The sequence below is a fragment of the Pangasianodon hypophthalmus genome, chromosome 24, assembly GCF_027358585.1.
Source record: "Pangasianodon hypophthalmus isolate fPanHyp1 chromosome 24, fPanHyp1.pri, whole genome shotgun sequence".
Classification (NCBI taxonomy): domain Eukaryota; kingdom Metazoa; phylum Chordata; class Actinopteri; order Siluriformes; family Pangasiidae; genus Pangasianodon; species Pangasianodon hypophthalmus.
In genome coordinates, this window is record NC_069733.1 from 7,414,656 (window position 1) to 7,442,208 (window position 27,553).

At 37.7% G+C, this 27,553-nt stretch overlaps 1 protein-coding gene across 6 annotated transcripts in view; it reads right to left on the minus strand.

Moving 5' to 3' along the window:
* mctp1a (multiple C2 domains, transmembrane 1a) overlaps positions 1–27,553 on the minus strand; it is a 144,864-nt gene that overhangs the window by 86,797 nt on the left and 30,514 nt on the right. The window contains exon 1 of one of the 6 annotated variants that reach the window (XM_026931250.3): positions 19,277–19,444. The exons of the other annotated variants lie outside the window; for them this stretch is intronic. Within the exon in view, the coding sequence (XP_026787051.3) occupies positions 19,277–19,318 (42 nt within the window). The 5' untranslated portion in view covers positions 19,319–19,444. Of the gene's footprint in view, positions 1–19,276; positions 19,445–27,553 lie in introns of those variants that run through there. 6 annotated transcript variants of the gene reach the window in all.

Sequence of the window (27,553 nt, forward strand, 5' to 3'; positions counted from 1 at the left end):
TCAGGGATTTTTTCCTTGCCAAGGTCACCTCTGGCTTGCTCATTAAGGATCTAAATCTACATCCAGATTTCTGTAAAGCTGTTTTGTGTCAAGGTCCATTGTTAAAAGAAGCTATGAGGTATGAAACATCTATTGTTTTAAAAGTATACAGAATGGTTGATAAACCATCTTCAACATTATACATTAAATCCAGTCATCTTAACCTCATATGCTAAAAGAAACCTTCTCTACCTTCTCTACCAGAGATAACTATATGAAATCTGACTGGCACTGCAGTCCCATCTACAGAAGCCTGAAAACTGATAAGCTCAGAATAGGACAGTGTTTTTCTGCACCAACCTGAAATGCTGAAAGTAAGACCTCAAAATTTCCTACAACCAGAGGAATTTACAGCATGACAACAGCTTAAAAACCTTATTCTGAAGTTATCTGTGGAACTTACATAGCTTACAAGAAAAAGCCAATGCACTGAGGCAATTACATAAAAACTACTGAAGCATTATAGCATTGCATCGTCTTTCTGTCACATACTTTACAGATATGTATCTGGTCAATACACTATTGATATATACACTTTATGGCCATACTTTTGTGGACACCGGCTCATCACACTCATATGTGGTGTTGAACATCCCATTCCAGGTTTAGTCCCCGCATTGTTGATATATTAACCTCCACTATTCTGGGAAGAGAATAGTCAGGCACTGATGGCAGGTGAGGAGGCCTGGTGTGCAGCTGGTGTTCCAGTTCATCCAAGAGGTGTTCAGTGGGGTTGAAGTCAAGGCTCCATGAAAGCCACTTGAGTTCTTCAACTCCAACCTTGGCAAACCATGTCTTCATGGAACTCGCATTGTGCACAGGGGCACAGTCATGCTGGAACAGGTTTGGGCCACTTAGTTCCAGCCTCTTACTTCCAACTTTTACTTCCAACTTTTACTTTCCACATACTTTTGGCCATACAGTGTAATAGAGATGTACAAAATTTAACATCTAGATTATCAGTGTTTGGGGAAACATCAATTTCATCATGATCATATACTTTGTCTGTACAGACTGCTGATTTTATATGTTTGTACCATGACTAATATGCAATAAATATATAAATAAATAAATAATATGCATAAAGGATGCCTCATAAGACCGAAGCTATTTTTTCCTCAGATTTAAGTACCATTAAGCGCCTGCTCTCTTACTTTCATTCAAAGCTTCTCAAGGGATCACAAGCATTTTAGGCTTATTAGCTAGATTAAAAATGGCTTTGCATAATGACCAGGCTATAGATGATGGAGAAGAATTGATCTTTTATGAATAAGAGATGGCGCTGATAGAGTTTCACCCCCTGGAGCCCAACAAAGTTTACAAGACCATGATGAATAGTGAATAGGGTATTCCACACCATGGCTCAACTACAAGAAAGGTAAGTGTGGCATGTCAACTGGGGCAACTCGAAAGTATTAGTATCGGGTGAAAGATCACTAGTTGGATTAAAATACTCAATATGAGAATCAATCATGCAAAGAGAACAAAGTGTAGGTTAATGACTTTATAACAGCAAAATTAATAATGAAACTGTTTAACAGCAAAGCTTAGAAAGAACCTGAAATGGAATCAGCACAGACTGGTATATTGAAAGTTGCATACTGATACACAGTAGCCTCAAATAAAGCATTTCCAGCACTTTGTATGTCAACTGATAATGAGTTGCTGTAAGATGCATCTATAATTATGAAGAATTAATGCCATTCAGCGTTCTTTACTTCTACATGTCGGTATTAGAACCATCTTTCCAAGAAAACTCCCAGCAATGCAACAGGAAAAGCAATCTGATTTTTCCATGCCAAGATATATGTTTTATCTGAGGATTTATTTTTAGCTATGGACACAGACAGGTTAAAACAAAAAAAGGAGAAATTCACTCACATACTTACAGTATTTCCTAAAAAGAACAATGTATATGGAGGCCATAACTCTAAAGCACTATTCAAATAAATTATTCATTTTCTGGTAATATAAAAGCTTCATTTAATGGATTTATAAAATTTGCATGTGAACATCATTAATCCCACCACGGCACTGACTGATGTTGCTTAATCTGAGATCCATCCAGTTCATTAAAACAGCTTCCCACTGACTACCCTGGTCAAATGGGTCTCATTGTCAGTAAACATCATCTTATTTTAAACATTTTATAATCCAGACATAAAGCATATAAAGTAATAATGATAAGGTATAACATCCTAAATCACCTTCTTGGTCCTCTCATGTAAGACTAGTGGATGTTTTGCATGGCACATCCGTCTTTGCAGGGCAATGTTTGTAGTGAAAATCACATAATACCTTCGAATTTGTATTTCTGGGCTGAATTTGTTTATTTCCATTTAGTGCAGGTGGCAGAAGTTTTATTCTATTTGCATTGGTGATATGAAATGTGTTAGTGATTTGTTAAGGTGTGCCAACCAAGTGTGTGATCAGTCTGTGGAGCTCCAAACTCACTTACTGCATTCAGTGCTTGCAACTTGCAAATACTCCATGTTGTATATCACCAACACAAAGACTAATACATGCTTATTCTTAGAAAATAAACTTAAACCAATTAGAGCTATTAACTATCCAAAGATCTTCTCTATAAGCATGATAGTGAGATGGTAGTGTACACAGAGGACTGTATGTCATAAAGTTATTTGCATAGAGTGCTCAATAATTAAATTCAAACTGCAGGTTTCCATCTGCCCAAGAGTTTTGAATCACAAATGTGTCCTACAATGTAAAATGCAAACATATTATGATAGACTACTGTTGTCTAATTTCATGTGATCCATAGCAAACTCACCTCTACACACATTACTGCTTGGGTATGTGCTGGGTTTCCCCTCTGTAAAATGTTTAAAATTACTACCTCGCATTGCTGTAGTATTGTTTGCTTGTAGTTACAGCATCAAGCGAACATTTACATAGGAAACAACTGCTTTCTCATTCGGAAGGTTTATTATTCAAAGTGACAACCAGAAGAGCATTACCATCCAAAAGGAAAATGAACCACTGGTGTATGTTCTTGGCACTGTGACTCAAAGTGTCTAATATCAAAAAGACTGCTCTTAAAGATTGGCAGACAATATAACCCGAGTAAACATCACTGGACTGGATTTCATAGCAATGTAATATTGTGGATGATAAAATCTTTATAGCACACAGGCCTAATTAATGGTATTGTCTTTTCTTAATTTTTTCCACACAGAAGACATCAGAGGAGACACCATCTTAATCATAGACCTTGCTCATCTCAAAAAAAAAAAATAATAACAAAAATCTTGGCATTATTTTATTAATTTGACAAATCAACCTACTGTGTGAAAAAAAAGATTTCATCCCACATGGCTTCATTAAATTGTGTGCACAAGTAACTGCCAGCAAACAATATAAAAAATAAAAGGTAAAATAATAGGATGTGCTGGATCAAATATTATTTTATAAGCTGCCAAATAACGAGGGTGAAAGCCACATTATTAAATTAAACTAAATTTGCCATGATTGATGCGATAATTACTACAAAGTCTATTCTTTCAGCACTAAATTAGACACCTATTAGATGTTTATTTCAATGCTTGCCATCTTCCTCTTCATATAACATACAGTGCCTTGCAAAAGTATGCACCCCCTTGGTGTTCTTCCAGTTTCGTTGCAGTACAACCTGGAAGTAAAATGGATTTTTATTTAGATATGTAATGTACATAACAAAATAGTCCAAATTGTTGAAGTGGAATGAAAAAAAAAACCTTGCTTAAAAAAAAACTGAAAAGTTGTGAGTGCATATGTTTTCACCCCTTTTGCTATGAAACGCCTAAATTAAAACGCCTGGTCCAATTAATTAACTTCAGAAGTCAGACAATTCATTGATTAAGGTCCATCTGTGTGCAATTAAAGTGTCACATGATCTGTCACATGATGTCAGTATAAATACACCTGTTCTGAAAGGCCTAAGAGTCTGAAACAAGACTAAGCAAGCAACGTGAAGACCAAGGAGCTCTCCAAACAGGTCAGAGACAAAGTTGTAAAGAAGTATAGATCAGGGTTGGGTTATAAAAAAATATCTCAAAATTTGGACATCCCATGGAGCACCATTAAATCAACTTTCCCAAAGGCCCAATGAGGCTTATGAATACTAAAACAGAGAGGGTATAGTTAATTGTTAATCTCTAGTGTGAAGTGTTAATTGAAATAAATGCCATGAGAACAATAAAATTTCTACACAGTTTCTCATAAACAATTATATATTGACTGGAAAAAACTATAATGAAGAAGATATCAACCTCTACATGAAATGCTCTGCAGAAGTGCTAGCAGAAGTATGAGTTTCTCAATACTTAGGGGCACATCCATCATTTAGTAAAACTCACAATGTATTGTGTATACAGACAGATGCAGTAAAACTCACAATGTATTGTGTATACAGACAGACGCAGTAAAACTCACAATGTATTGTGTATACAGACACACAACTGTACTGTCATCAATAATCAACACATGCATCTAATTATACATGAAGAATTGGTGTTTGCTAATCTTCCAGGAATGAGACACAAATTCTGCTAAATAGGTACAATGTCTACAGTGAATGTCATTGAAATACACTGCTGGAAAATTTAGGGCTTATGTGGCTTTTGTGCTGCTGTAATTTCTTTTGCTGGAGGCACTGCTGCAATATTGCAAAGCGAATAGTAAATACAAGAAGAGTCTGACTGTTCAAATTCGGAGACACATGCTGAACTTCTAAAAAGATTTGTGCTGAAGGCAGCAGAGGCAAAGATTTCAACTACTAAAGCAGCGAAACATTAGTCTACAGTGTATGTAACAGAAATATTGATAGGATGTAGGTTTAGTGTTTTATTGTACACCGAGTTTCGTAACCTATTGAAAATATCCCAATGTTTCCAACAATGTGTTTATCAGTTCACACCAGCTCAGGAAGGATGCCATCAGAATAAAAGAAAAAAAAAATTATGACACAAGGCTGACTCAACTGCAGAGCACGATAAGAATGTACGTCGAACTGCCAAACTTGAGTGTGATAATGCAATTTATCATGTATAGCCAGCACACTGTCGAAAGTTGGGCAACTAGCAATGAAATACCTAGGCCAGGCTCAAAGGCGTTGGAAAGACTGCGAAGGTGGTGATAATTCCAAGGACACCAACTATGCCCTAGAGGAACACAAAAATTAAATAAGACTGCCCCTGGTCAGGCTTATTGTATTCCATTTCACTCTCAGATACCCAATATTCTCCATTATACAACAGTTAGTTCTGGTCCGCTAATTTGATTGGTTGAGCAGTATTCCAAGAGTACTTATATTTGCTATAACTGCACTGGGACTTTTCACTGTGTGTGTGTGTCACTCTCCTCATCTGTGTTCGTCATGTAAAATTCCACTTCCTAGTTCAAAACAATTACTACATTCGTGTTAGCAACATCATCAGCGGACATGGCAAACGATACTTTTCAGGAATAGAACTTTTGACTTAACATATGAAAGCTCATCATATGAAGATGAAAAGGAAGAAGAGAATATTACAGGAAGCACCTTTAACGAGAATGCACAAATCATTGTGAGCTATCTAGCCACTTAGCTGATGTGCTATAAAGTGAGTGTGGCTTCTTCTGGATCTATTTCTGTAAGCGAACTGTTGTATAAGAACAAAAGAACTGTTGTATAAAAGCAATATCACACTCGCAACCATGCGGTTACACTTAACTTCAGCAGGGCTGTGATTTGGGTGTAGGCACAAGCCTGCAGGACAAGTATAGTAGGTAATCATGCTGATATTACCAATATTCAGTAATACCCGATATTCAGTGTAACCGCACTCTTGCTTGTGCGACATTGCTTCAATTTATCACCAAATGATCTGGAAATGTTTTTACTTACTTTGTAATCTTGCCTAGGATTTTTGCAAAGATCACATTAGGTAAGAAGCCAGTTTAACAAACTCTGTGGTAAAACAGTCAGTCTGCCAAAAGACATGTAAAACCTTGCTAGTTAAGTAAGATAATGCCCACTGAGGTGTAACTTGCCTCCCCTTTGTCCATTATTTTCTTATAACAAAACGCCTTGTTGGGTGTTATCTCTTACATACAGCATGGCAGACAAATGAGTACACATATTTGATAATACAAAAGCGTGGCGGTCATGAAGTAATCCGCCTTATTATGACTTTTAATACCTTTCCTGTAATACCTCTTTCACTATATCACCAGACAGACTGCGATCCATTGAAATTGGCTCAGCTTGAGCTCCTGTCGAGTAATTATATGGGTGATCTAGGAGCTGAGTGGTGCTGAATGCCTCCTGAGAGAGCTCTCTGAGTGATGGGAATGCTCTATGTTCAGCTCACTCTCCATCACCCAACAGAGCTGATGCCTCTGTATCTTTCAGGGTGCTATTTCTGTACTATTTCTGTGCATTGGGAATGAAAAATACACCATGCCATGACAGAAACAGCATAAAGGCTAAGATACACTCCATCTCTAGCATAAATGATGCAGCAGAGGTGTTCGGGTCAATTGATGCAACCCCTATGTCAGCGGGGTGTCACTGTGATTACAGACGGGATAATGCAAATAGCAGTAGACTGCAGAGCTGGAGTAAAAGCTCTTCAGTGCTCAGTCCTGTCTCTGACTGAAATGTTGATACAACAAAACAAAGAAGTGCTTACCTTTAATAATTCAGATTAACAGTTCAAAAACACCTGAGTATTTATGCAGAAATCTGTGCATAAATTGTGTGTACAAACTTCTCAATGCAATGTGTAGAATTTTTCAAGGTGCTTTGACATGCACACACATTTATGCACAGCTTTGACCATGCACACACAAAGCATTGAACAGTGGAAAGCCACAAGCAGAATACGTATGCTCTGCTTAGGAGTGTTTTAGGTAGGAGTTTGTTTAATCAATATTCTGCTGGTAATTTGAATGACCTATGAATTTCATTACTGCTTTTTAATTTTTTTTTTTTCTTAAATGTAATTACTGTCGGAACACAAGTGCAATACTTATGTAATGTCCAAGTCATTTAACTTTAGTGTTTCTCAGCACTTTTCAGAGGGAAACTGGGGATATAGTAGATATTTCCCAACCATTTCAATATAATTTCCTAACCACAATCTATACAATTCCTCCACATCGATACGCAAGGGGCTCATGTAAAACACCACAATTTTCCCAATGTTAATCACTGGAGCTTAGAGGAGAAATATTCCAAATGTTTAATCATAGCTGGTTAACATAACTCACATACTGTATAGTGTAGCTAATTATATACATGTCAAATAACAGTGTTTTGTGCAGTAACTGTGTGGAAATGATGCTCATAAAAGGTCATCAGTCATCATTATGAATGCATCTCTTGGTTTGTTTAATCACATTTTATTGGCTACTAGCTGCTCTGGTATAAAACAGGATTAACCAATCAGCATCATGCTTTTTGTTTCTGTTTGAAAGCTACTAGCTACACTAAATGTTTTTAAAAAATCATTGAATTATCATATTAAATGTAATAACAATTTTGGCCAAAAAGTTTTCAAACCTCTCTGAATTCACGCTCATGTGGTGGACACAACATAACGTTGCACACAACATTTCTAATGTTATGCCTATGAACCAATTGGGAACTTTTTCTACACAATGTTGATAAACAAGACCTCTGCACTTCAATATTCAACCTTTTTTTTTTTTTGGTTGATGCAGTATGCCTTGGTACTTATGAGCCATTCCTCTGCACTATGAAGTGCAAACGATTAAAAATAGAAACCCAGTACAGCACATCTTTTACTCACGAAGACATATTAACCTGATTCTAGAGCTCATACTGTCATTACAATCACACAGGACAGACACATTAGGCAGAAGACAAAGTCACTCAGACATGATGGAAGTACCATGACTCACAGAACAATCCATCAATCTCTTAAATACTCTGATACTGGATGCTTTTTCACCACTAAGACTCAATTCATGACATAGAACACAAACCAAACAAATAGTAATCATCATTATTCAAATAAACACACTAATCACTGTCTATGGACACCAACAAGACTGAAAACCTTCTCAGATCTAAGATCTCTCACAGCCGCATCAAACACATATGACAAGCCAGATCAGAACTTAGTAGGTTTGGAGAATTTTAATCACACGATTCATAGTCATCTTTATTTCAAGTTGAAGGAACCTTTTTAATGAGGCTTTGTCTGCATAGCACGATCTACACCTAAAGTAATTACCACAGTATGAGTGGGCTGACTTTTACAAGATTTCATGACAATAAGAGGAATTTTTTATCTCTAAAAACCAACCTGTCTTCCAATTAATGGTGCTGGAGGCTCTCTTCTCTATAGATATTAGCCACTAAGAACTCATCTAGTGATAATTAGTTCACCTTAGAGCCTGTGGAGCAACTAACAGTTCATCAGATAAACACAGATACAGTATGAACATAGATAGTTCAATATAAATGTGATACATACTGTACACACTCTAATTAAACCCCCTGCAAACAAATCATCAAGCACAAACACTTCAGCTTTTATGTTTTTAAGCAATGCAATTTAAACCGTATAAACAGTAGAACATCACACAATCTCCTTTTAAAAAACTCTGATTCTATGTGCTATAGTAGAACTGACAGGATGTATTTGAATTAGACTATGTAATTATATTTTATTAAAAGCAGTACAAAGGAAGCAATGTCCAAATCGTAATTCTAAGAGCAAAGTGGAAAAACGTTCCACAATGAGGCACAGGCAAAAAAGAGCATAAGAACATAAACAGTAAAATGTCAAAAAAGCAGGCATAAATAAGCAGATGGAGGATACAAGGCTAACCCTACGCAAGCCACAGACGACCTTTCACTTCCTAGGTATGTGTGCGACACAGAGCTGTGATCTGAGCAATAGTGACAATTCTAGCCATGGTAAAGCAACAATTCCAATTCCTCAGACCACCAATTTTAGTTCCTATCTTCTTATCTTGTCATACAACTTCTTATTAAATGTTTGTAAATGACATTACAAAAAATAAATAAATAAAGTGTGTATGGTGTAGCAGAGATCATTGGTGCCTATGGTGAGTGTACATAGCTAGTACATTTAGCTTGCTTTGCTAATCTGCCAATTCGTTGAACAGGCCACACGTGACAAAGTAGTGGTCACGACACGACAAAATACAATCAACACAAGCGACTTGTTCCCTTCTAGTGTCAATAGGGTTAGAATCATTGTGAAATTACAAAGACTTTTGTAATAACATAGAATGTTATAATCAATAAATAGGCCAGAAAATAGTCCAATAGACCAGAACTGTATTGAAGTAATTCATGAACTGGACAGTCACTTAAAACTGTGGTAGCTATGACTTCTGGGGGCTAGAAATGAAATAACAGCATGGTGATGTGACATTTTTTTATGTAAATGAAAATACTATTCACCCATTTGGTGATGAATGATCTCACTATACAAACCTGAAGCTGTTCTTGTGCTGCTTTACATGTTCAAACCCTGATGCTTATTGTAAAACAATACAGAAAGAATAAGCTAATATTTCCTTATGTAAGTAAGGAGTGGAAATGTGGGACCATCGACAGTTCTTTGAGTTTAAAAAAATCAGCTTAACCGTGGTAAGCTCTGGCTAAGAAATACTTTTGCTCATTTATTTGTGTGCTGTGATTTTATTATATACAACATTGGTCAGTGGTAACGCTGTAAAGAAATTAGCAGGGGTTGCTCTGGGTATCTAATCACAGTAAATAGTCCCAAAGTCCCTAGAGAAGTGGTTCCCATCTCTGATCCTGGAGTAGCCCTGTTCTACACAATTTCATGCCTTCTCTGCTCAAACACACCCAAGGGGGTTTCAGCAAGGCCTGGTAATTAGCTAATTAGTTGGATCTGGAGTGTTAGAGCAGAAAATATACAGGATTTGAAACCACTACACAGCTTTGTAAGGAGAAAGCCCCAGTCGTTTATAGAGGCAAAACAAAGACCTTGTCTCCAACCAAGCTAAGAAAAAAATAAACACTCAAACTCTCACTTAACAAAAACCTAGCTGCAGGAAAATGAGAGACACCTCACGAGTCTCAGTCTCTGCTTAAATACAGTCATTCCTTCATTCATTCATCTTCAGTAGCCACTTTATCCTGGTCACGGTGGATCCAGAACCCAATAAACAAAACCATAAAATTAGATAAAAGCAATTCAAAACAAAAGTTAGAAGACTATTTGTTTCCTGGTAAATACATTAAAAACTTCTCTTAGTTAAACTAAAGTACTAAATATCTTTCCCAAAATAACAAGTAAAACGTACTGTACAATGCACTTCAATAAGTCTTAGATCCATTCATAAAAAACAAGTCAGTGGAAAAAAGAGATCACAGAATAAAAAAAATCCCTTTCAAAGTATCCTTTTGAGTCGACATTTAACTTTGTTCATTAGTAGTTTATTGCTAATTGCTTTTCTCTATAAACTGTGAAGAACAGGTCCATTCTTCATTCTTTTTCATACTGGTATTTTTACAAGGGCACTATTTTTAATTCACAGCGTTTTGTTGAAAATGTGCTGAAAATGTCCCAAATACATTCATGTTAATGTGATACACATCCAAAATGTGTAATATATGAATATATAAGCCTACCGTGACAGGTCACATGATCAGACATGCACACTGTCTCATTGACACTAAGCTTGTGCAGGCAGTGAGAAACACAGCAGGTCAATGTGAGTTCACATCACACCCATAAAACTGGAGTTGCCAACTTTTTTTAAAAAAATGGAGACCTTTTTTATTTAAATGAGAGTATGTGGGTAGGAGATGGTGCTCAGAATTCTCCATGTGTAAAAGATGAGATGAGAATGGGGATGAGAAAAGATTGAGTACAAAATGGGACACAATAAACAGAAGCAAAGGGGAATCAGTGCGCATGGTTTTAGATTAAGACGCTGTGGGATGTTTTGAGGCACAAATAAAATCAATATGGAAGAGAATGGGTTCTTTTTCTAAAACTTTTTTATGGCTTCTCCTCAGCTAAACACTGCAAAGCACAAAGGAAGTACAGTATACAGTATATGCCATCTGCATTAGAAAAGGAGCTGAATGACTTTAGCCAGGATGAACAGTTCAAAGTAGCCGTAAACTAAATCGAATAAACTGTCACTGTCTGTAACTCACATTAGCATCCAGTCCCTTTCAGTGGTTCACTCTTTGATCAAAGCACACTGTCTTGCAATCAAATGTTGTGTGCATCCAAACTGAAAGATCTGTCTCCAGCCTGATCACATGTGCATCTATCTTTTAAATGAAATCGATATACAAGAAGCAGGCAGAACCCTACAGAACCCATTTAAATGCCAGGTGTAGACAGAGCACAGCATTATGTAAATACAGCTATAATTAAGCCAAGTAAGATGATGAATAGAAAAGAAAATACACATTTAATTTTGCATATCAAGAGGAACGATATTTGGTTTGAGGCTTCAGCAGCACTTAATTCTGAACCCAGTCCAGAAATCTCATTCAGATTAAACAAAGCACTTTTCTGCTTGATGAGTAATACATACCAATGTGCTCAGGTCTGCAGAGAGAGCCTGCTTTCTTTAATGCAACACACAGGTTACCACTACTACAGAAAACACAACAGACTATTTTAAACTAGAGAGACCGAACATTTGAGTTTAAAAGGTTTGGCTATTACATAAATTAATTTTAGATGTTCATACACATAAAAACATTTAAGAATTTGCAAAATTAAAATCTCATTCACCCACAATGTCATCACTGTAAGCCAAGACTTCCAAGTGCTCGAATTAGGTTTGGGTGACAGCAAATACACAAATACACAACATACTGTTTATCACGGTTATGTTTGCTAACAAAATGGCAGCAATTAAAAATACAACATTTATATGATTTAATAAAGTGGAAGTGAGGACGAGTTATACAAGCACAGATAACATCCGCAATTTTCCGAGGAAAGTGCACAGTGTCATTTTAGTTTTAATAAAAGCAGAAAACCGGGACATGCGTCATGCACTTCATAACACAGTGTCATAACTGATCATCATAATATATCATATTGTCATATTTCCCATAACAATGTTTTCCTTGTTGCCATTACATTTAGAAAGAATATTAACATACTTAAAAGACGGAAAAATACAGAACCCGCTGTAAATCTTAAAAACTAACCCTGGAATTTAACAGAGTAAACCAGCAAGATTTAAAAGGATATTATTCACTTTATGTCAAAAAGAATGAAGAGACCAGAGACAAAGTGGTGCCCTTTAAATTCATGTCATGTCAAACTGCTCTCAAAGCTCAAATCATCCAGTGCTAAAGTCATTCAATTTGGGATCTGAATCTGAAGCTGAATCTCTCTTACAAATTCAGTATATGAACCAGTCAGACACTCAGGAGAAAAATTAGGATCCTCACAAAAGAACATTACCAAGAATTTGCTTAAGAGGTTAATAATCATATACCATAAAAACTGAAGGTATGAATTGAGGAATATAGTTGCTCTTTAATTCACATTTTGGAAATAACTACATTCTTAAATCATATCGGCATCAAATCTATCTTTAAATGATATTCCTTAAACTTACAGAATTAACTTCCAGACTATCAGGTGTGTTATTCAGGTGTGTAGTTGCAGTCAGGTTACTGGGATTTTTCATTCAATATACTGAAAAGCCATTGTTTCAATTAGTGTTAACAAATAAATTATTAGCCATTAATATTCCCAATGGCATGCATTGTACAGTTAGATACATACTGCAATGGAAAAATGACAGAAAAGAAATTACCATTATAGACAGCAATCATTATTCCCTTCTACCAAAAAGTCCTTCATTCCTTTAATCCAACTTTCTATCAGTAGTCAGTAAATAGCTGTCCATAATTGTAGTTTTTATGACTACCATAAAATGAAAGCATAAATCATACTCAGACTTAGACTTGAAGAATCTGCCACTGTCACAAATAGAAACTTGCAATCAAAATTTTTAACCATCCTTTACGGCTAGATTTACTCCACTTCATCCACTGGGAAACTGGGCATAACTTTCCTCCAAAGAAACTTCCTTTTTCATCTACACCTGGTATCTACTCATGTAAAGCCTTTTTATCTAATTACTCTCCCTGCACTAACATGTGTTGGATAAAGGCCTCTATTTAATGCCTGCACTCAATTTATATAAATTAAATAATTAAATTTAAATACAGCGCACTGGGTTTTTAGCATTGCTCTCAATATACTTTTCTTACAATACAATGCATTGCTATTGCAGTGGTTCGATTTGTTGTCATTACAAAATAAATGTATTAAAATTTTATATTTTATTTATGCCAATATTGTCTTGTGTCATTATCATCTCGCAAAACCTGTACAAGGATATGTCTCTTAACATGGCTTTAGTGTATCGTCTCATGCCTACTATAAATAAATAAAAATGTAAAAATTGTTAGCACTGCCAAATTGCTGTGGTATATGAGGAATAAAACACTTCAGGACATGCTGTTATTGGAAAACGATAAACTTCCAGGTGGGAACAGGAACTCTGCTTCCCACAACACCATTTTTCCTATAATAGGACTCCACATCATTTTTTATTTAATACATACTGTAGAAAATGTGTTAAAATAATGAATCCATATTTTAAAAGGATTAAAAAGTCATTCAGTTGGAGTTTATGTCCATTGCTTGAGATGCCTGTAGGAGGTTATTTAATGTTTCAGTTATGCATACATTACATGGTACTTGAGTACACTGCAAATTCCCCACTGACTCCTGAAGTTCACTTGCTTCTGGTATTACATTTAAGCACTTCTTTGAGAAGATGTTAGTTTTGTTTATACTAGTGTGGCAACCAAGAAATTTGCTCCTTGAGCAACCTCTATAATTCAGACGTTTCATTCTCAGAAAGAAAGGAGTAGAATAAAAACTGTCACAGATCAGATATCCGTTTTCATTTGTAACTCTCCCTGTCCTTGCTCTAGGCTCTCTGCCACAATGAAAGACCCAAATGAGACTCTCGGTGCTTTGTTTTCACACATGAAACCACAAAGTATACTTAAGCAGTTATATGTTTTAACCTATCACTTTCACTTTATTTGTCTTTTAGTGCTGTACTGTAACTTTATGTAGCTTATGCTTGTACACAACCAGTACAACCATTTCTGGATTTTCCCATGGCTCCACCTAAGACTATATGTAGTCTATTTCATGGTGACAACGTTAGCGCGAGTGCCGTTAACACTTCAGAACAGATCTATAGCGTAGCCTGGGCTTTGAAGATCTTGAGATATAATTTTAGCACATATCTGCCATTATATCACCATCTTCATGGAATGAGCCACCACACAGCCACAAGGGAGGAACTACCTATAATGAGTTTTCCTGCCCTTGGCAACTCAAACTATTATTAACCTCTGGCTGGCCACCTTTAATCAGTCGTAGCACATTAACCCCCTCTAATCCACTCTGCACTGTGACCCAGGAGCTCAGTGAACATCTCTAACCCACATTCCCTTTGTGTTAAACAGCTGCAATGTGGTTGGAACACACCTCAAGCACCCAGAGCTGTGTGGAAATGATGATGGTCTTGGGATGGAAATGTGACTCTCTCACTAATCCAGTAATGGCACAGTTTCATAAAGCAAAATTAGCAGGAGGGGCTGGCAAACGAATCCAAATAGCTGATAGTGGACAGATGCAGTGCCACAAAAAGGGCTGATTACAAAGCAATTCGTTTAGTGTGGTTATATAAGCCTATTTGCTTTTGAATATAATTACAAAGTCCTGTGGAAGATTAGGCTTACTGTACTACAGGGGGTGATATATGAGCAAATTTCAGTTGGATTACATACTGAAATTGCAAGTGCAAGCAACAGTAACCCAAGCAAAATATAATAATTTTTCTTTTTTACATTTTCAACTGTTTTAGGCACCTCGAACAACAAACAAGTACAAACAAGAAAGTATTTGCAACTTCAAAGTATGTCCCTGACTCTTGTTTTCAGTGGCATTCTGAAATTCAAATAATCTTTCTTTTAACTATGATTTTTGCTTATAGCATATCTTTTTTTTCAATACACCTATAGCAATGCCAATATTCAATCATTATAAGTAACTGTCTTCCAAAACACGCAGCAAGGTTAGATTAGGAGACAGGCATTTGTCCTCAGTAGGTTAATGCACAATATCTGTATTTTCCCACCATATGTATGTAGTTTTTAGCCACATTTAAACTCTATTTACTCTGATTTTTCCCCCAGTTTTGCTGTTGCAGACAAAAAATCGCACATCATAAAACGAAAAATGAAATCGGTGGTCTTGTGACTCACTGGCAGCCAATTACGTGCCATTGTGACCAAAAACATGAAAGTCTCTGTGTGACCGCTGCTACGAAGCTCATCTAAACGCCATCAATAGGAGGACGATAAAGGATGATGCAAAACTCAAGGAACAGCTACAAATATAGTAATGGCAATGGTGAAATATAAACAAAACATAACAAAGATAACATTAAAAACAAAAAAGAAACATGAAAAATATCCTTATTACCTCAAGCTCACTTTAAATAATGATTCCATTTCCTGCATGAGCCCAGATCACGCTGATTTATGACATAAGCAGAACGTAGTAATTTTCTTTAATCACAAGTCTATCATTAGAGGATGTTCATCATATAATCTAACATGACCACAGGTTATCACACAGTTTAATATAGAATTCAGCCAGAAGTATATTTGTGTCTTGTCATATAATGTGACAAATAGAAGACCACTGAAATCTCACAGTCTAAAGCCAGTGTTTTGTTTAAATTCAGAATTTTTGTTTAAAATCATCTGGTTAAATTCAGCTGAAAAACGTGTCTTAATCTAGGTAATAGACAATACAATTATTCATTATAATGCTATTATTAGGTCATGCATTGATATTAGATCTGTGTAAAAGTAGCTGATATTATAGCAAAAGAGAATCAGTGTCTTTAGGACATGTGGGCAGGTTGGAGTAAAAGAAAGGAAGGTTGCAGTGACCTACAGTCCAATAAAGAGCAGAAGGAAATCACAGAGGGAGACAATTTACTCTACACACTGACAGAAACCCGTAAAAAACAAAAAGCACTACAGCGCAGGACATTCACAAGACAAGCAAATAAATTCTTATGGAAAGTGAGTTTACTGAAAAACAGGGAATTAGAGTATAGGCAAAAGTATGTCTGAGAAAAAGAAGGATGGCCAAAAAATAATACACAAACATTCTCAGCAATTAAATATATCCTATACCAGTGAGGCTTCCAGTCACTCTAGAGAAACAAAAAAACGAGCCGAAGCAAATCTACAGAGAAGAACAAGAAAACCCCATGAGGAGGAGCTTCATATGCTGAAAAGAGGCAACAGGAAGAGGGTGAGAATTGATGTACTACAAGATAGAAGGACTGACAGACAGATAAAAAGACTGAGAGAAGGACAGAAAGAAGCAGAGAGGCTAAAGTAGGGGTGTAGAAGAAAGAGAGAGAGAGTAGGAGAGAGAGAGAGCAGCACGAGCGCAGCAGTCACTGTCAAACATTTCCTGTGGGAGTTTGGTGTGTAGCTGTTGTTAATACTTTAGAAATGAGCTCCACTGCAGGGATACACCACACTTACAATGCTCGCACATACACACACACACACACACACACACACACACACGCTTGTGCACTGCTGCGGATCAGACAGTCACACACTGGGCAGGTGGATCTGCTATACAAATCCCTTCCTTATTCTGTAGAACCCTGTAGATACTCCACAGGTAAAGCCAGACTCCATCAGTGTTTAATACACATTAAACACTGCACTGGTTTAGTCTGTTTACCAGAAACAACATTCAGCTCTATATTTTTAGTCCCACCATGCATACTGTGACAAAATCTGGCTTTTAAAATTGTATGAAAATTGACTTCTAGAGACAAACAGTATGCCATGACCTCCTTAACACAAATATAACTGATGTGGAATTGTCAATAACTTGATTGTCAATTCTTGGGCTCCTGCATCAGTAATGTCCTGAGCTGGTCTCTTAACACCAGTGTGATAACTATAGTCTCTCTGGAGTCTGAAGAAATTCAGGATAGAAACTTAAGTGCTCAACAGTTCCTATGCTTGCACTATACAAAGTGTCCTCACCGGTAGCCAAGCCTGGAAGGGCTACAATGAAGGTATGCCAAAACTGTCACTTTTTTTTATTTTTTTTACAAAATTAGAAATGGGAAATGAGACAAAAATGGTGTTACACACAAATAAAATAAAAACAACCTTATAGCATTATGTATAGGACACATTTTTGCAAAAAGTGACACTGAAACAAATAACATTCTTCATTCATTTATCTTAGTAACTGCTTCGTCCTGATCAGGGTCATGGTGTCCATCACACACACACAGACACACACACACACAGACACACACACACTTTCACCCCTATGGTCAATTATTACAGAATGATACAGTGCATTTACAATAAACACTACTGTAAAATAACAGTACAGTATTATAATTTTATATCATTACTGTAATTTCTTACTGTACAACTACAGTATTCTGCAGAAAGTACGTATTTACAGTTGTAGTGTGTCACTTTTAATTAACTGAACGGAATTTTTTTTACAGTACACCTGTAGATTTTATGTATGTGTACGTCTTTCTAGATGAACTGTTGAGTGCTTTTTTTAGATGAACAAGCGTTTTATTACAGCAATACAACTTCGAACGGCTCATATTTTGACAAATACACTTGAAGTGAACTGAAATGAGTTGTAGATGGAATGACTCGGTAACAGCTCACAATGGAACGCCTGGTACCATTTTCGAAGGTGTTGTTTAATGATGATGGACGTTTGCGTCCTCTGTGTATCTTCACTGCAGCCTTTGGAAAGCAATTAACATGTCAGGTTCACTGTTTCTATAACAGGTTAGAATATACTGTAGGTGAAGGAGGTGATTTAATTCAGATCTGGCGAAATGTCAAATAAATTGTGCCAACAAGCACAGTGGAGAGAGAGAGAGAAAGAGAGAGAGATTCTCCTGCACTGGCACTGTGCAAATAAGCTATAAGGATACATCATTCATTTTGATAGAAAAATCAGATTGAATATAAGAAACCCCACAGAATAATGAGATTGGAGGGGTGGCGGTATTTTGTATGAAGCTTTTCATCTCAGTCAGTGATTCAATGAGGCACGTAGCCTTCCATCTTGCCCCAGTAATAAACAGCTTATCACAGAAACTGCAGCACTTTTACGCAACTGGAAATGGACGGAAACTTCAATAACACCAGCAAACCAGACATGCTTTCTCCTCAACCACTTATACATAAAGACATAGGTGTATTATATACACACATGAACTGATGCCACAAAAGAAGGACCTGCTTTTTTTCCCACTTTTTCCCCATTGCAGGCATCAGATCTAATGTTTTGCATTCAGTGCACGGGGACATTATTTGTCCATGCACCAGTAAATGCTGGGATTTCTGCCTGGAACGATTTTGTCATATTTTCATACATTTTGCATGTCCTTTCCATTATCGTACATTTGCATTCTCAATTGAAAAAAAAAAAAAAAACATACTGGGTCCCTTTGGGTAGAACAAACCTGCATTAACAACTGTGGAGTGTATTAGAAGACCTGTATAAAACACATTCACCTGCTCCATTACTACGTGTGCTCCTGCAGTGGAGCATGTTGTGTTCATTCTGCTCACGTCCTGGTAGTTCATGCATTATTGGAGTCTATTGCTCTTGTTTTGTCACACTCACACTGAGCCGTGGGTACTTTTATACTGTAAAGACAATGACTCTCCCATTCTCATGTCTGTCTGATCAATCCTTTTTCTATGTCACTGTTCGGCATTCCTGTTTTGTGTGCCTCAGCGTATCTCATCCCGAGCACATGATTTAGTGAACAAAAACGAGCTTATTAAACAATACCCATGCCACACATGTGCATTAAAAGCTGTCACTGCTAAGAGAATGATCACATAAGAGAAAACTTTCCGTATTCCTGTACACCACGTACAAATACTATGGCAAGCAATTAAAAAGATAAATCATTTTCCTCATATTAGCACATAATCATAGAGTCAGATTTGATTAAACCAAGCAAGCAGCATGCACTTTTCACACACACACAGACAGAGATCCTTTAAAATACCAGAGACAAGAAAAGACAGGGGTGAAAGACGGATACATACTGTCAGGCTTCGTCCCACGGTGGACAGGGAGAATGCGATCATCCAGCCACGGAGCTCCACTCCACACACACATTCATACACACACACATGCCCACACACACACACACACACAGACTGCTGCTGCTCTGGCTGCTCAGCCTACCTCTGGCTAGCTGTCCTATGTGAGCAGGATCACACACACACACACCAAGCACCAGGTACCTAGCAACCAGCTGACAGAGGGAGGTTCTGCTAAACTTCTCAAATATCCCACAAACACATATTGATATGAATGTACAGTATGTGGTGATGAGGAGACGTTTTTACTCCTATTTGATGTCAGTGTTTCAGCAGCCAGCTTGTGTTCTGATTCATTCCTGCTAGTTTTCTGTTTTATTGATCAGCTCATACTGGGGATCTGAGCACCTAGTCATGTATAGCAGTCAGGACACATGTTCACCCCGGTAATTCTTGGATTGTCTTTAAAGATGCAATAGTCATTCTTTTAATTTCTTTCTTGTACAACCTGGAATATATGTAAACCCTGATCAATTAGGAAGGTTTAAGCCATGGCCTCAGCACAAGTGTATTAAGTGGCTGAGAAAAAACATATGGAAACCTGACTTCCAGTCCAGAATGCTTATATGTGCTTGTGCCCACTGTAAGTCATTTTATGGACACATTACTCAACACACCACCATAAATCCTGGGGGTGGAGCTTCATGGACATGGGTGGAAATGGGGAGGTTGGCTCAAGGAGTAAAATAATCATTCAAATCCTGACTCCACCTACTTAACTGTTATGGACCTAATCTTACCTATTGCACCTTTAAAGCACCAGAATGTTAACAGGTTAGAGAAACCAGCTCCTCTTCTTTTTTCATTTTGTATCTCCCTCTCACATGTCATTCTGTTTCTTCAGTCTTTTTTCTTTTGTCTGCGTCTCCATTTGGTGACATTTTTACACTTTCCCATCCCCTCTTTCATCATTTATCAAAAATGCCATTGCCCTTTCTTCCACCCATCTCCCCTCTTCCATCTCACTCCTCCTTGTTCATCCCTCTCTTTCCCCTACTCAATTAACCCACTCACACTCTCACTCACTGTTTCCTTTCTTTCTGTACACCCCTGCATGGTTGAATATCGAGCAGCCAGTGCTTTCCATTTCCTGCAGGATAAAAGGTCCTCAACTCCACCACCGTCATCAGAATCACTGAAATCTTTATATTTAGAAAAGCCATTCAGAATGAGATGAAGGCAGAGGAACTAGCGATCAAACAGAAACCCAGAAAAGCTACAGCTCGAAGACGAATCAAAACAGACAAATATAAAGCAAATGACATCATGTTTGTGACACCCAATGCACTGCGTTGCAAATTCAATAAATTATTAACACATTTAATATGTAAGCATACACTATATGGCCAAAAGTTTGTGGACACCTGAACATCACATCCATATGTGGTTCTTCCCCAAACTGTTGCCACAAAGTTGGAACAATTGTGTAGGATGTCTTTGTATGTTGTAGCATTATAATTTCCCTTCACTGGAACTAAGAGGCCCAAACCTGTTCCAGCATGACAATGCCCCTGTGCACAAAGTGAGGTCCATGAAGACATGGTGTGCCAAGGTTTTGAAGGAGTTGAAGAACTCAAGTGGCCTGCACAGAGCCCTGACCTCAACCCCACTGAACACCTTTGGGATCAATTAGAATGTTCATCCCAACAGTGGCCCGGGTAGCATACTGGCTGCTATGTTCAGCAGCAAGGAGAAGATGGAAAATTCCCCCGTCTTTAAGGTCTCGTGTATGGGAGCAAGTCAGCTTGTTGTGCTTATACCCAATGAGTGGTAACACTTATGCCCAATGAGTGGTGGACCAAAACATTACAGTGGGCACCAAATATGTGTACAATACAGTGCCGCCAATAATACAGATATACGCATCATACAGTGTCCACACACACAAACAGACACGCTCACAAATACATACACAAACACACATGCACAGAAACCTCTCTGCTGCATTGAGACAGACGTCGATTCAATCCAGGCTAAAGAAACCACCTCACAAATTTGGGATGTTCATATCAGGTAGTGGAGAATGCAAGATTCATAAACACATCTAGGGCTACAGAGAGCTACGTGACTCTGAAAGCCCAACTAGCTAACAGCAGAATAAGAAAATCTCTGTACTTCAGAAACACCCCCTTGTGAGTCACAACAGTGAAAGCTTAGCCGTGTTAGTCAGTTATATTCTAATGAACAGTTTTTGTTTCATCATATGCTGCTAAGATACTGAATGGATCATAAACACTATCATTAAATTTCACCTGTAGGACTTTTACAATGTTGAACGTTTTATTCAACTGAAAAATTGAAACGCAATGCACAAATTCATGCAGTGCTTATTTTTGCTGTATTGAAAATATACCATATAGATACACCACTGCACTGCATGGAATTTCACCCCTAGCTGAAGTTTAATCACTTCTACTGACAAACAGTAAAAGAGTTCACATCTGTTGTGTATTCTAAATAAGTCATTATGCCACACTCATGCCTTGTTCGCCCAGTCTCCGAGACAGATCCCTGCAGCCCTGCAAGCGTTTAGTTATGTATGGTGCGTTAGCAAATAAGGTAAGTTTCCAAAAAGGCACAGCAGTATGCAGAATGTTTGGCCTGACAATCTCAACTACGATGTTTTAGCTTTAGAAGGTGACAGAATCTGCTTAGAGCTCAAAGGCTTGGTATCCCAAAAGTATTATTTCCGGGAAATGCAATTATTCAGAGATTGTTATCATGCTACACTGAGAAACTAATTAACTACAAATCCCATGTGAGGAGATTTCAAAGTTGTTCTTCTAATAATATAAATTCAGAACTCAAAACTTAGCATTAAATTGCAGATTTTAGGGGGAAAAAATCAAGCATGCACTAAATACTACTACTGTGATAGAGTGATGCCATCTACTTCTTTTGTCATCCCACGCAGGTGTCAAATATCAATGAAAAACACGTGTTTACGTCATCCTGCATGTGTTCCATGTGCCAAGGTGTGTTATTTGAGAGTTTTAGCAGAGAACCTCCCTCTGAGAGCCTATTATACTTTATTATTATTCACAGTTCCATGAAGTCCATTTACCTCTCGCTTGATATTCTAATGAATAGTTTTGGCATTCTGCCCACAAATGCTAATTCAATTCTGTAAACTAATTCCACAGCAATTATTCATTAGTGTGAGTGTGTGGTTTATTTTCATGCACATTAAAAAGATTCTTTTATCCTTCAGCCTGGTGCCCTCCATATAAACAGGGGTTCCCTTAAAATAACTTGTGAATGTGTCTAATAAAATTAGTAAAGATAGATAAATACATATGAATAATGGTGAAGTGGAGAAATAGCCGCTCTTATGATGATGATAGTGTCTGTATAGAGAAGAGTGAAAACTACGATTGTATCTACGATTACGTTGGTTTTAAATGAGATGGACATCTTGGTCCCAGGTTTTATGTAAAATGTTTTGAGCAGTGGTAGCATAATTTTTGTTGAAATAAATGGTACTTGTAAGAGTGGTTTTAATGACGATATTTTTTTTGACTAAATCAAAGACAAAACCTTCCGCCAATTTTTCTGCCATTTTTTTCTGTTACTAAATCTGAAATCGTGTTCTATCTGTCATGTAGTGCACACAGGGTATACTGTACATTAAGTTATATGTAGTGTGCTATGAAGTGTGCAGGAGTAACGAATAAGAAAATCATTACTGTCTTTTGGCAGGACTTCAATTTAAAAAAAATTCTCTTTCATGAAGACAAAATTGGTGAACGTTTGCAGTAATGCATAAAAAAATGCATAAAAGGTTTTGTGTTTTGTTTCGTAGTCAGAAAGGTCAAGTAATGTACTACTAATAATGTACTAATAATGTACTAATAATGTACTACTAAGTACATAACACAAAGCAGAAAAAGCACTGGCTGGAGCACTAGCCCGCTTCACCAATGCACCACAGAGTGCTAGTGAGCCAGGACCAGATCAGATCCATCGGACCACACTGTTTTTATTCCTAGAAATATGAAAACACAGAGATGGCATGCCTACTCTGAATTTTTTTGTGGGAGGTAGACTTCCTCTCTGTCCCCAACCCCAACAGCAAATCCTTCAGACAACCCCAACACTTAATCCCCAGTAGTTTACTATATTTACATAACCAATCAATTTTTAATCAGCCCAGTAGACAGACATGAACAGTTGTCCCCCCAGTAATCTACTCTATTATAACATGAGCTGTTTCTCTCTGCAGCACTGATTGTGTGTGCAGCAGTGTAGAGTTACAGATGTGTACAGATGGGGCAGGTAACAGGAGGATTTTATTTCCCTCCAGTAAAATTGCTCATGTGGTAAATAATGACTGCACGGAGCCGCAGGCAACATACCCAGAGAGAGAGAGAGAGAGAGAGAGAGAGAGAGAGAGAGAGATGTGGCTGTGGTTACAGTCTAGTGTGACTGAACCTTGTCAGCTTGCTCAGTAACCTTTCCAATTGCTGCCAGTTTCCTGAGGCCAAATCAATTCATAAAATCTCAACTCACAAAGGCCAATTCTATCCTGAATGTGACAACGTTATGCCAAACAGATGTCATAATCCTAAACAGATTGCACCTCTTCCTTTTCCTCTGCAGGTCCAGCTGTCACAGAATAGTAGTGAGAGAGACAAAGAACCCAAGGATCACAGTTTAGACATGAATTGCAGTTGATTTGATTTGTGGGGCTGTCAGGTTTCAAAATCACCTATTATACACCACAACCATAACAGCAAGCTGTTTAGAAAGGTTCCTGGTAGTAACCCACAAAATTAGAAATGTGTCTTGTGATCAGATAAAACCAAAATTTAACTTTTTAGCCATAAACACCATTCACATATGGTGGTGGATCATTGATGTTTTGGGGCTGTTTAGCTGCTACTGTTCCAAAGGCTCTTGTGAATATTAACTGCACTATGGATTCTGCTAACTACCAGGATATTTCAGCTTAAAACCTGGTTGCCTCTGCCTTAGTTTGATCTTATAACAATTAATGACTCCAAACATATATCAAAATTAACACAAGAACAAAAAAATCACACACAAACATCTATGTATTGCAAAAAATCTATGTATTGCAATGGCCATCTCAGTCTCTGGATTTAAACCTTACTCAAAATTAGTGAACCTTACTAAAAAGGATTGTGCCATAATGTTTGAGAAAGAATCTCCCTAATACATAATCTGTGACCATTAAGTGGGAAATGATTTATGATCTATATTAGCTATGGTTGTAAGAATATGACCTATAATTTCATACCATAAATGTCTAAAATAAATGATTATGCATTCTGGTCTCTTTCATCCCAAATTTTTGTGATGCATCTATTACAAAGATTATAGATTTTTTGCAACATAACCTCAAGAACGTGTTGCACAAATGGTTAAGTAATTCAGAACAAGTGCCCACAGACAGGAAGCCCTGACACTGTCTGAGATTAGAAGCTTGTTAATTCTAGGAACAGGCCAGAGTGAGGTATGGAGAGATAGTCAAATATAGAGAAATTGTATAGACATGAGTTTACAATATCATAATAAAATCAATAATATTCCTGAGATACTGCATGTGCTCTGGGAAAGTGGGAGTTAAACAGACTGATAGACACAGACCAAAGTGCAGATGAGTGTAAGTTGGTGTACAAATCTACAATATGTTTGAGGTCCAAATCTAATGCTTTCACCTGGCCAAGTCAATTCAAGAGAAGATAACCAGACTTATTACAGACTTCAGGTAGACGTGGATGGCAAACACAAACATGGGAAGAGACAGCAACTACCTTTCAGAATAGATTGTCCCAGAAGTGACTTTGGAGTGCTCTGCCAGCATTATCATGTGAGCTCATGCAGTTATTAATTTATCCTCAGCCTGACCCCTGACCCCAATATGTAGCAAGTGTAGCCAACATGACAGCAGGACTGAGAATGTGATATATGCTGGCTCAGAATTACACAGGAATCTTGTTTCCCTTTTCAGACACATTGAAATGACTTTGCATGTGAGGAAATATGCCGACATTTTTAACAAAATACAATGCAATACATTATTTAAAGAGTATGGTTAACTATCCTTATTCTCCACATTCAGGTTAGCAGTTTTATGTAACATCTAGTTTAGAGATTACAGCATGTCCCATACGTGACTCTAAAAGCGTTCTGACAGTATTATCATGGGAGTCTATTGAGTTATTAATTTATCCTGACCCCTGATCCCAACAACAGGAGCAGGTATAGCAGGCCAACAAGACAGCAAGACAGGGAATGTGTTCCTGTGCTGGCTAAGATCCATAGATGTTCCATAGTTCCATGGTTTCACTGGTGTTGGTTTATCCAGTGTCCAACAGTGTCCAACATTGGTTCATCCAATATACTATCAAAATAAAGCTGTAATTCCACACTTTAACCTCAATGTTTTGTTGTAAATCCACTCAATATGCTGCAGTCTAGAGCCAAAATAATAAGAGTTACTCAGGCACTACAACGTATACGCACATACACATGTCTTTATTTTGATTGCAAACAAGACAACTGTTCCAGGAGGCTGTGTGGACATCGAGCTGGCAGCGACTACACTTGACCTCCTACTACCTTTTCTGTCTCTCTGACCAAGTGCATACTATCACCTCCTGAGAAAGATAATTACCTGGGAATAATGCCAAGACTTAATGTCTGTAGAGAAATAGAAGAAGATAGAGAAATAGCAGAAAAACAGAGAAAAAGAAGGAGGCAGACAGAAGGAGAGACCATATCGATCTTTCTGCAATGCAGATCAAATCTGTGAGAACACAAACACACACACATTTACAGTTACCTTCACAGTATTTTGCAGAAACCCTTATCGAGAGGGACTTAGAGAATCAGTTTGTAGTCTCCATCAAAAAACATATCCTAGTACAGGTTCTAAAAGTACCATGAAGCTAAAATCCTGTGAGAGAGGATAAAAAAAGTTAGTACAGCAAAATAAACAGAGTATAAGTCAAGTTTCTTTGTGGATTTAGTGCTCGGTTAAGTGGTGGGTGAAGAAGTGGGTCTTCAGTCTTCGTTTGAAGACAGACAGTGACTCAAATTTTTGGACAGCCAAGAGATAGTTCATTCTACCACCTGGGGGCCAGTACAGAGAAGAGTCTTGCATGCTTTCCTTATAGCTTGAGAGATGGTGGACAAGAACATGGTGTAGAGCAGGATTTGATAAGTGTCCTAAAGTATGCTGCAGCCATGCAGCTGCATTCCTGAGGGGTCTGGTGGCATGCAGGGGAAGCATGCAGGGGAAGACCAGGAGTGAGCTGCACTATCAAATCTCAAATTAACAAGGGACTGAACAAGCACCTGAATGGCCCTCCATGGACAGAAATAGCCAGGTTCATGTTAATGTTATAAAGGAGAAACCTACACAAATGAGTCAGATTAGCATGAGAAGAAAACAATAGTTGGTTGTCCATAACTGCACCAAGTTTGAGTGATTTGACAGATGGTGTGATCTGAAACTTCTCCAGGGAGCTCACAAGATCCAGCTCAGCCCTACTGGGATTTAGTCTCAGTTGACGAGCTGCCTGACATGCTGAGAGACAAGGTGAGCCATGAGTATTTGAGGGAAGAAAGGAAAGTATGAGTTGAGTGTCATCAGCATAGCAGAGGTATGAAATACCAAGTGAGGAGGGAAATAGTCTGAAGTAATGTGAAAGGGATGGGAGTCAGTGAACAGGTGATAGGACTACTGAATGAGAGAAGCTGCGAAAGGTTTTTCTTATAGAAGGATGTCTTGGCAGCAGTCATATCGAAAGAGAACTTCAACAGAAGAGAGAGGAAATCAACATCAAGTGATTTTCTCCAGCTTCTCTCAGCTGCTCTTAAGTCTCACCGATTGCTGTGTAACAGTGGAGTGAGAAGATAGAGGGCAGAGGAGGTCAATGGATGAAAGTGAAGAGAGGAATGTATGGATGGCTGATTCAAGTGGCAGAGAGATTTTTAGGATGCTGGAAGCTTGAGAGAAAGTAGAGATGGAATGGAGATTGCAGAAGTGGATACATACTGTACATACACGCATACATACACACATATACATACACACAAGCCCATAAATACTGAAGACTTGTCAATGAAGATGCAAAACAGATAGAGACAGACACATTATTTGCATTAGTCCAGCATGCAATATACTCACAACAAAGATACAATGTTATGAGCCACAGCAACCTGGTCAGGATAATATACATTTGCCTTTTA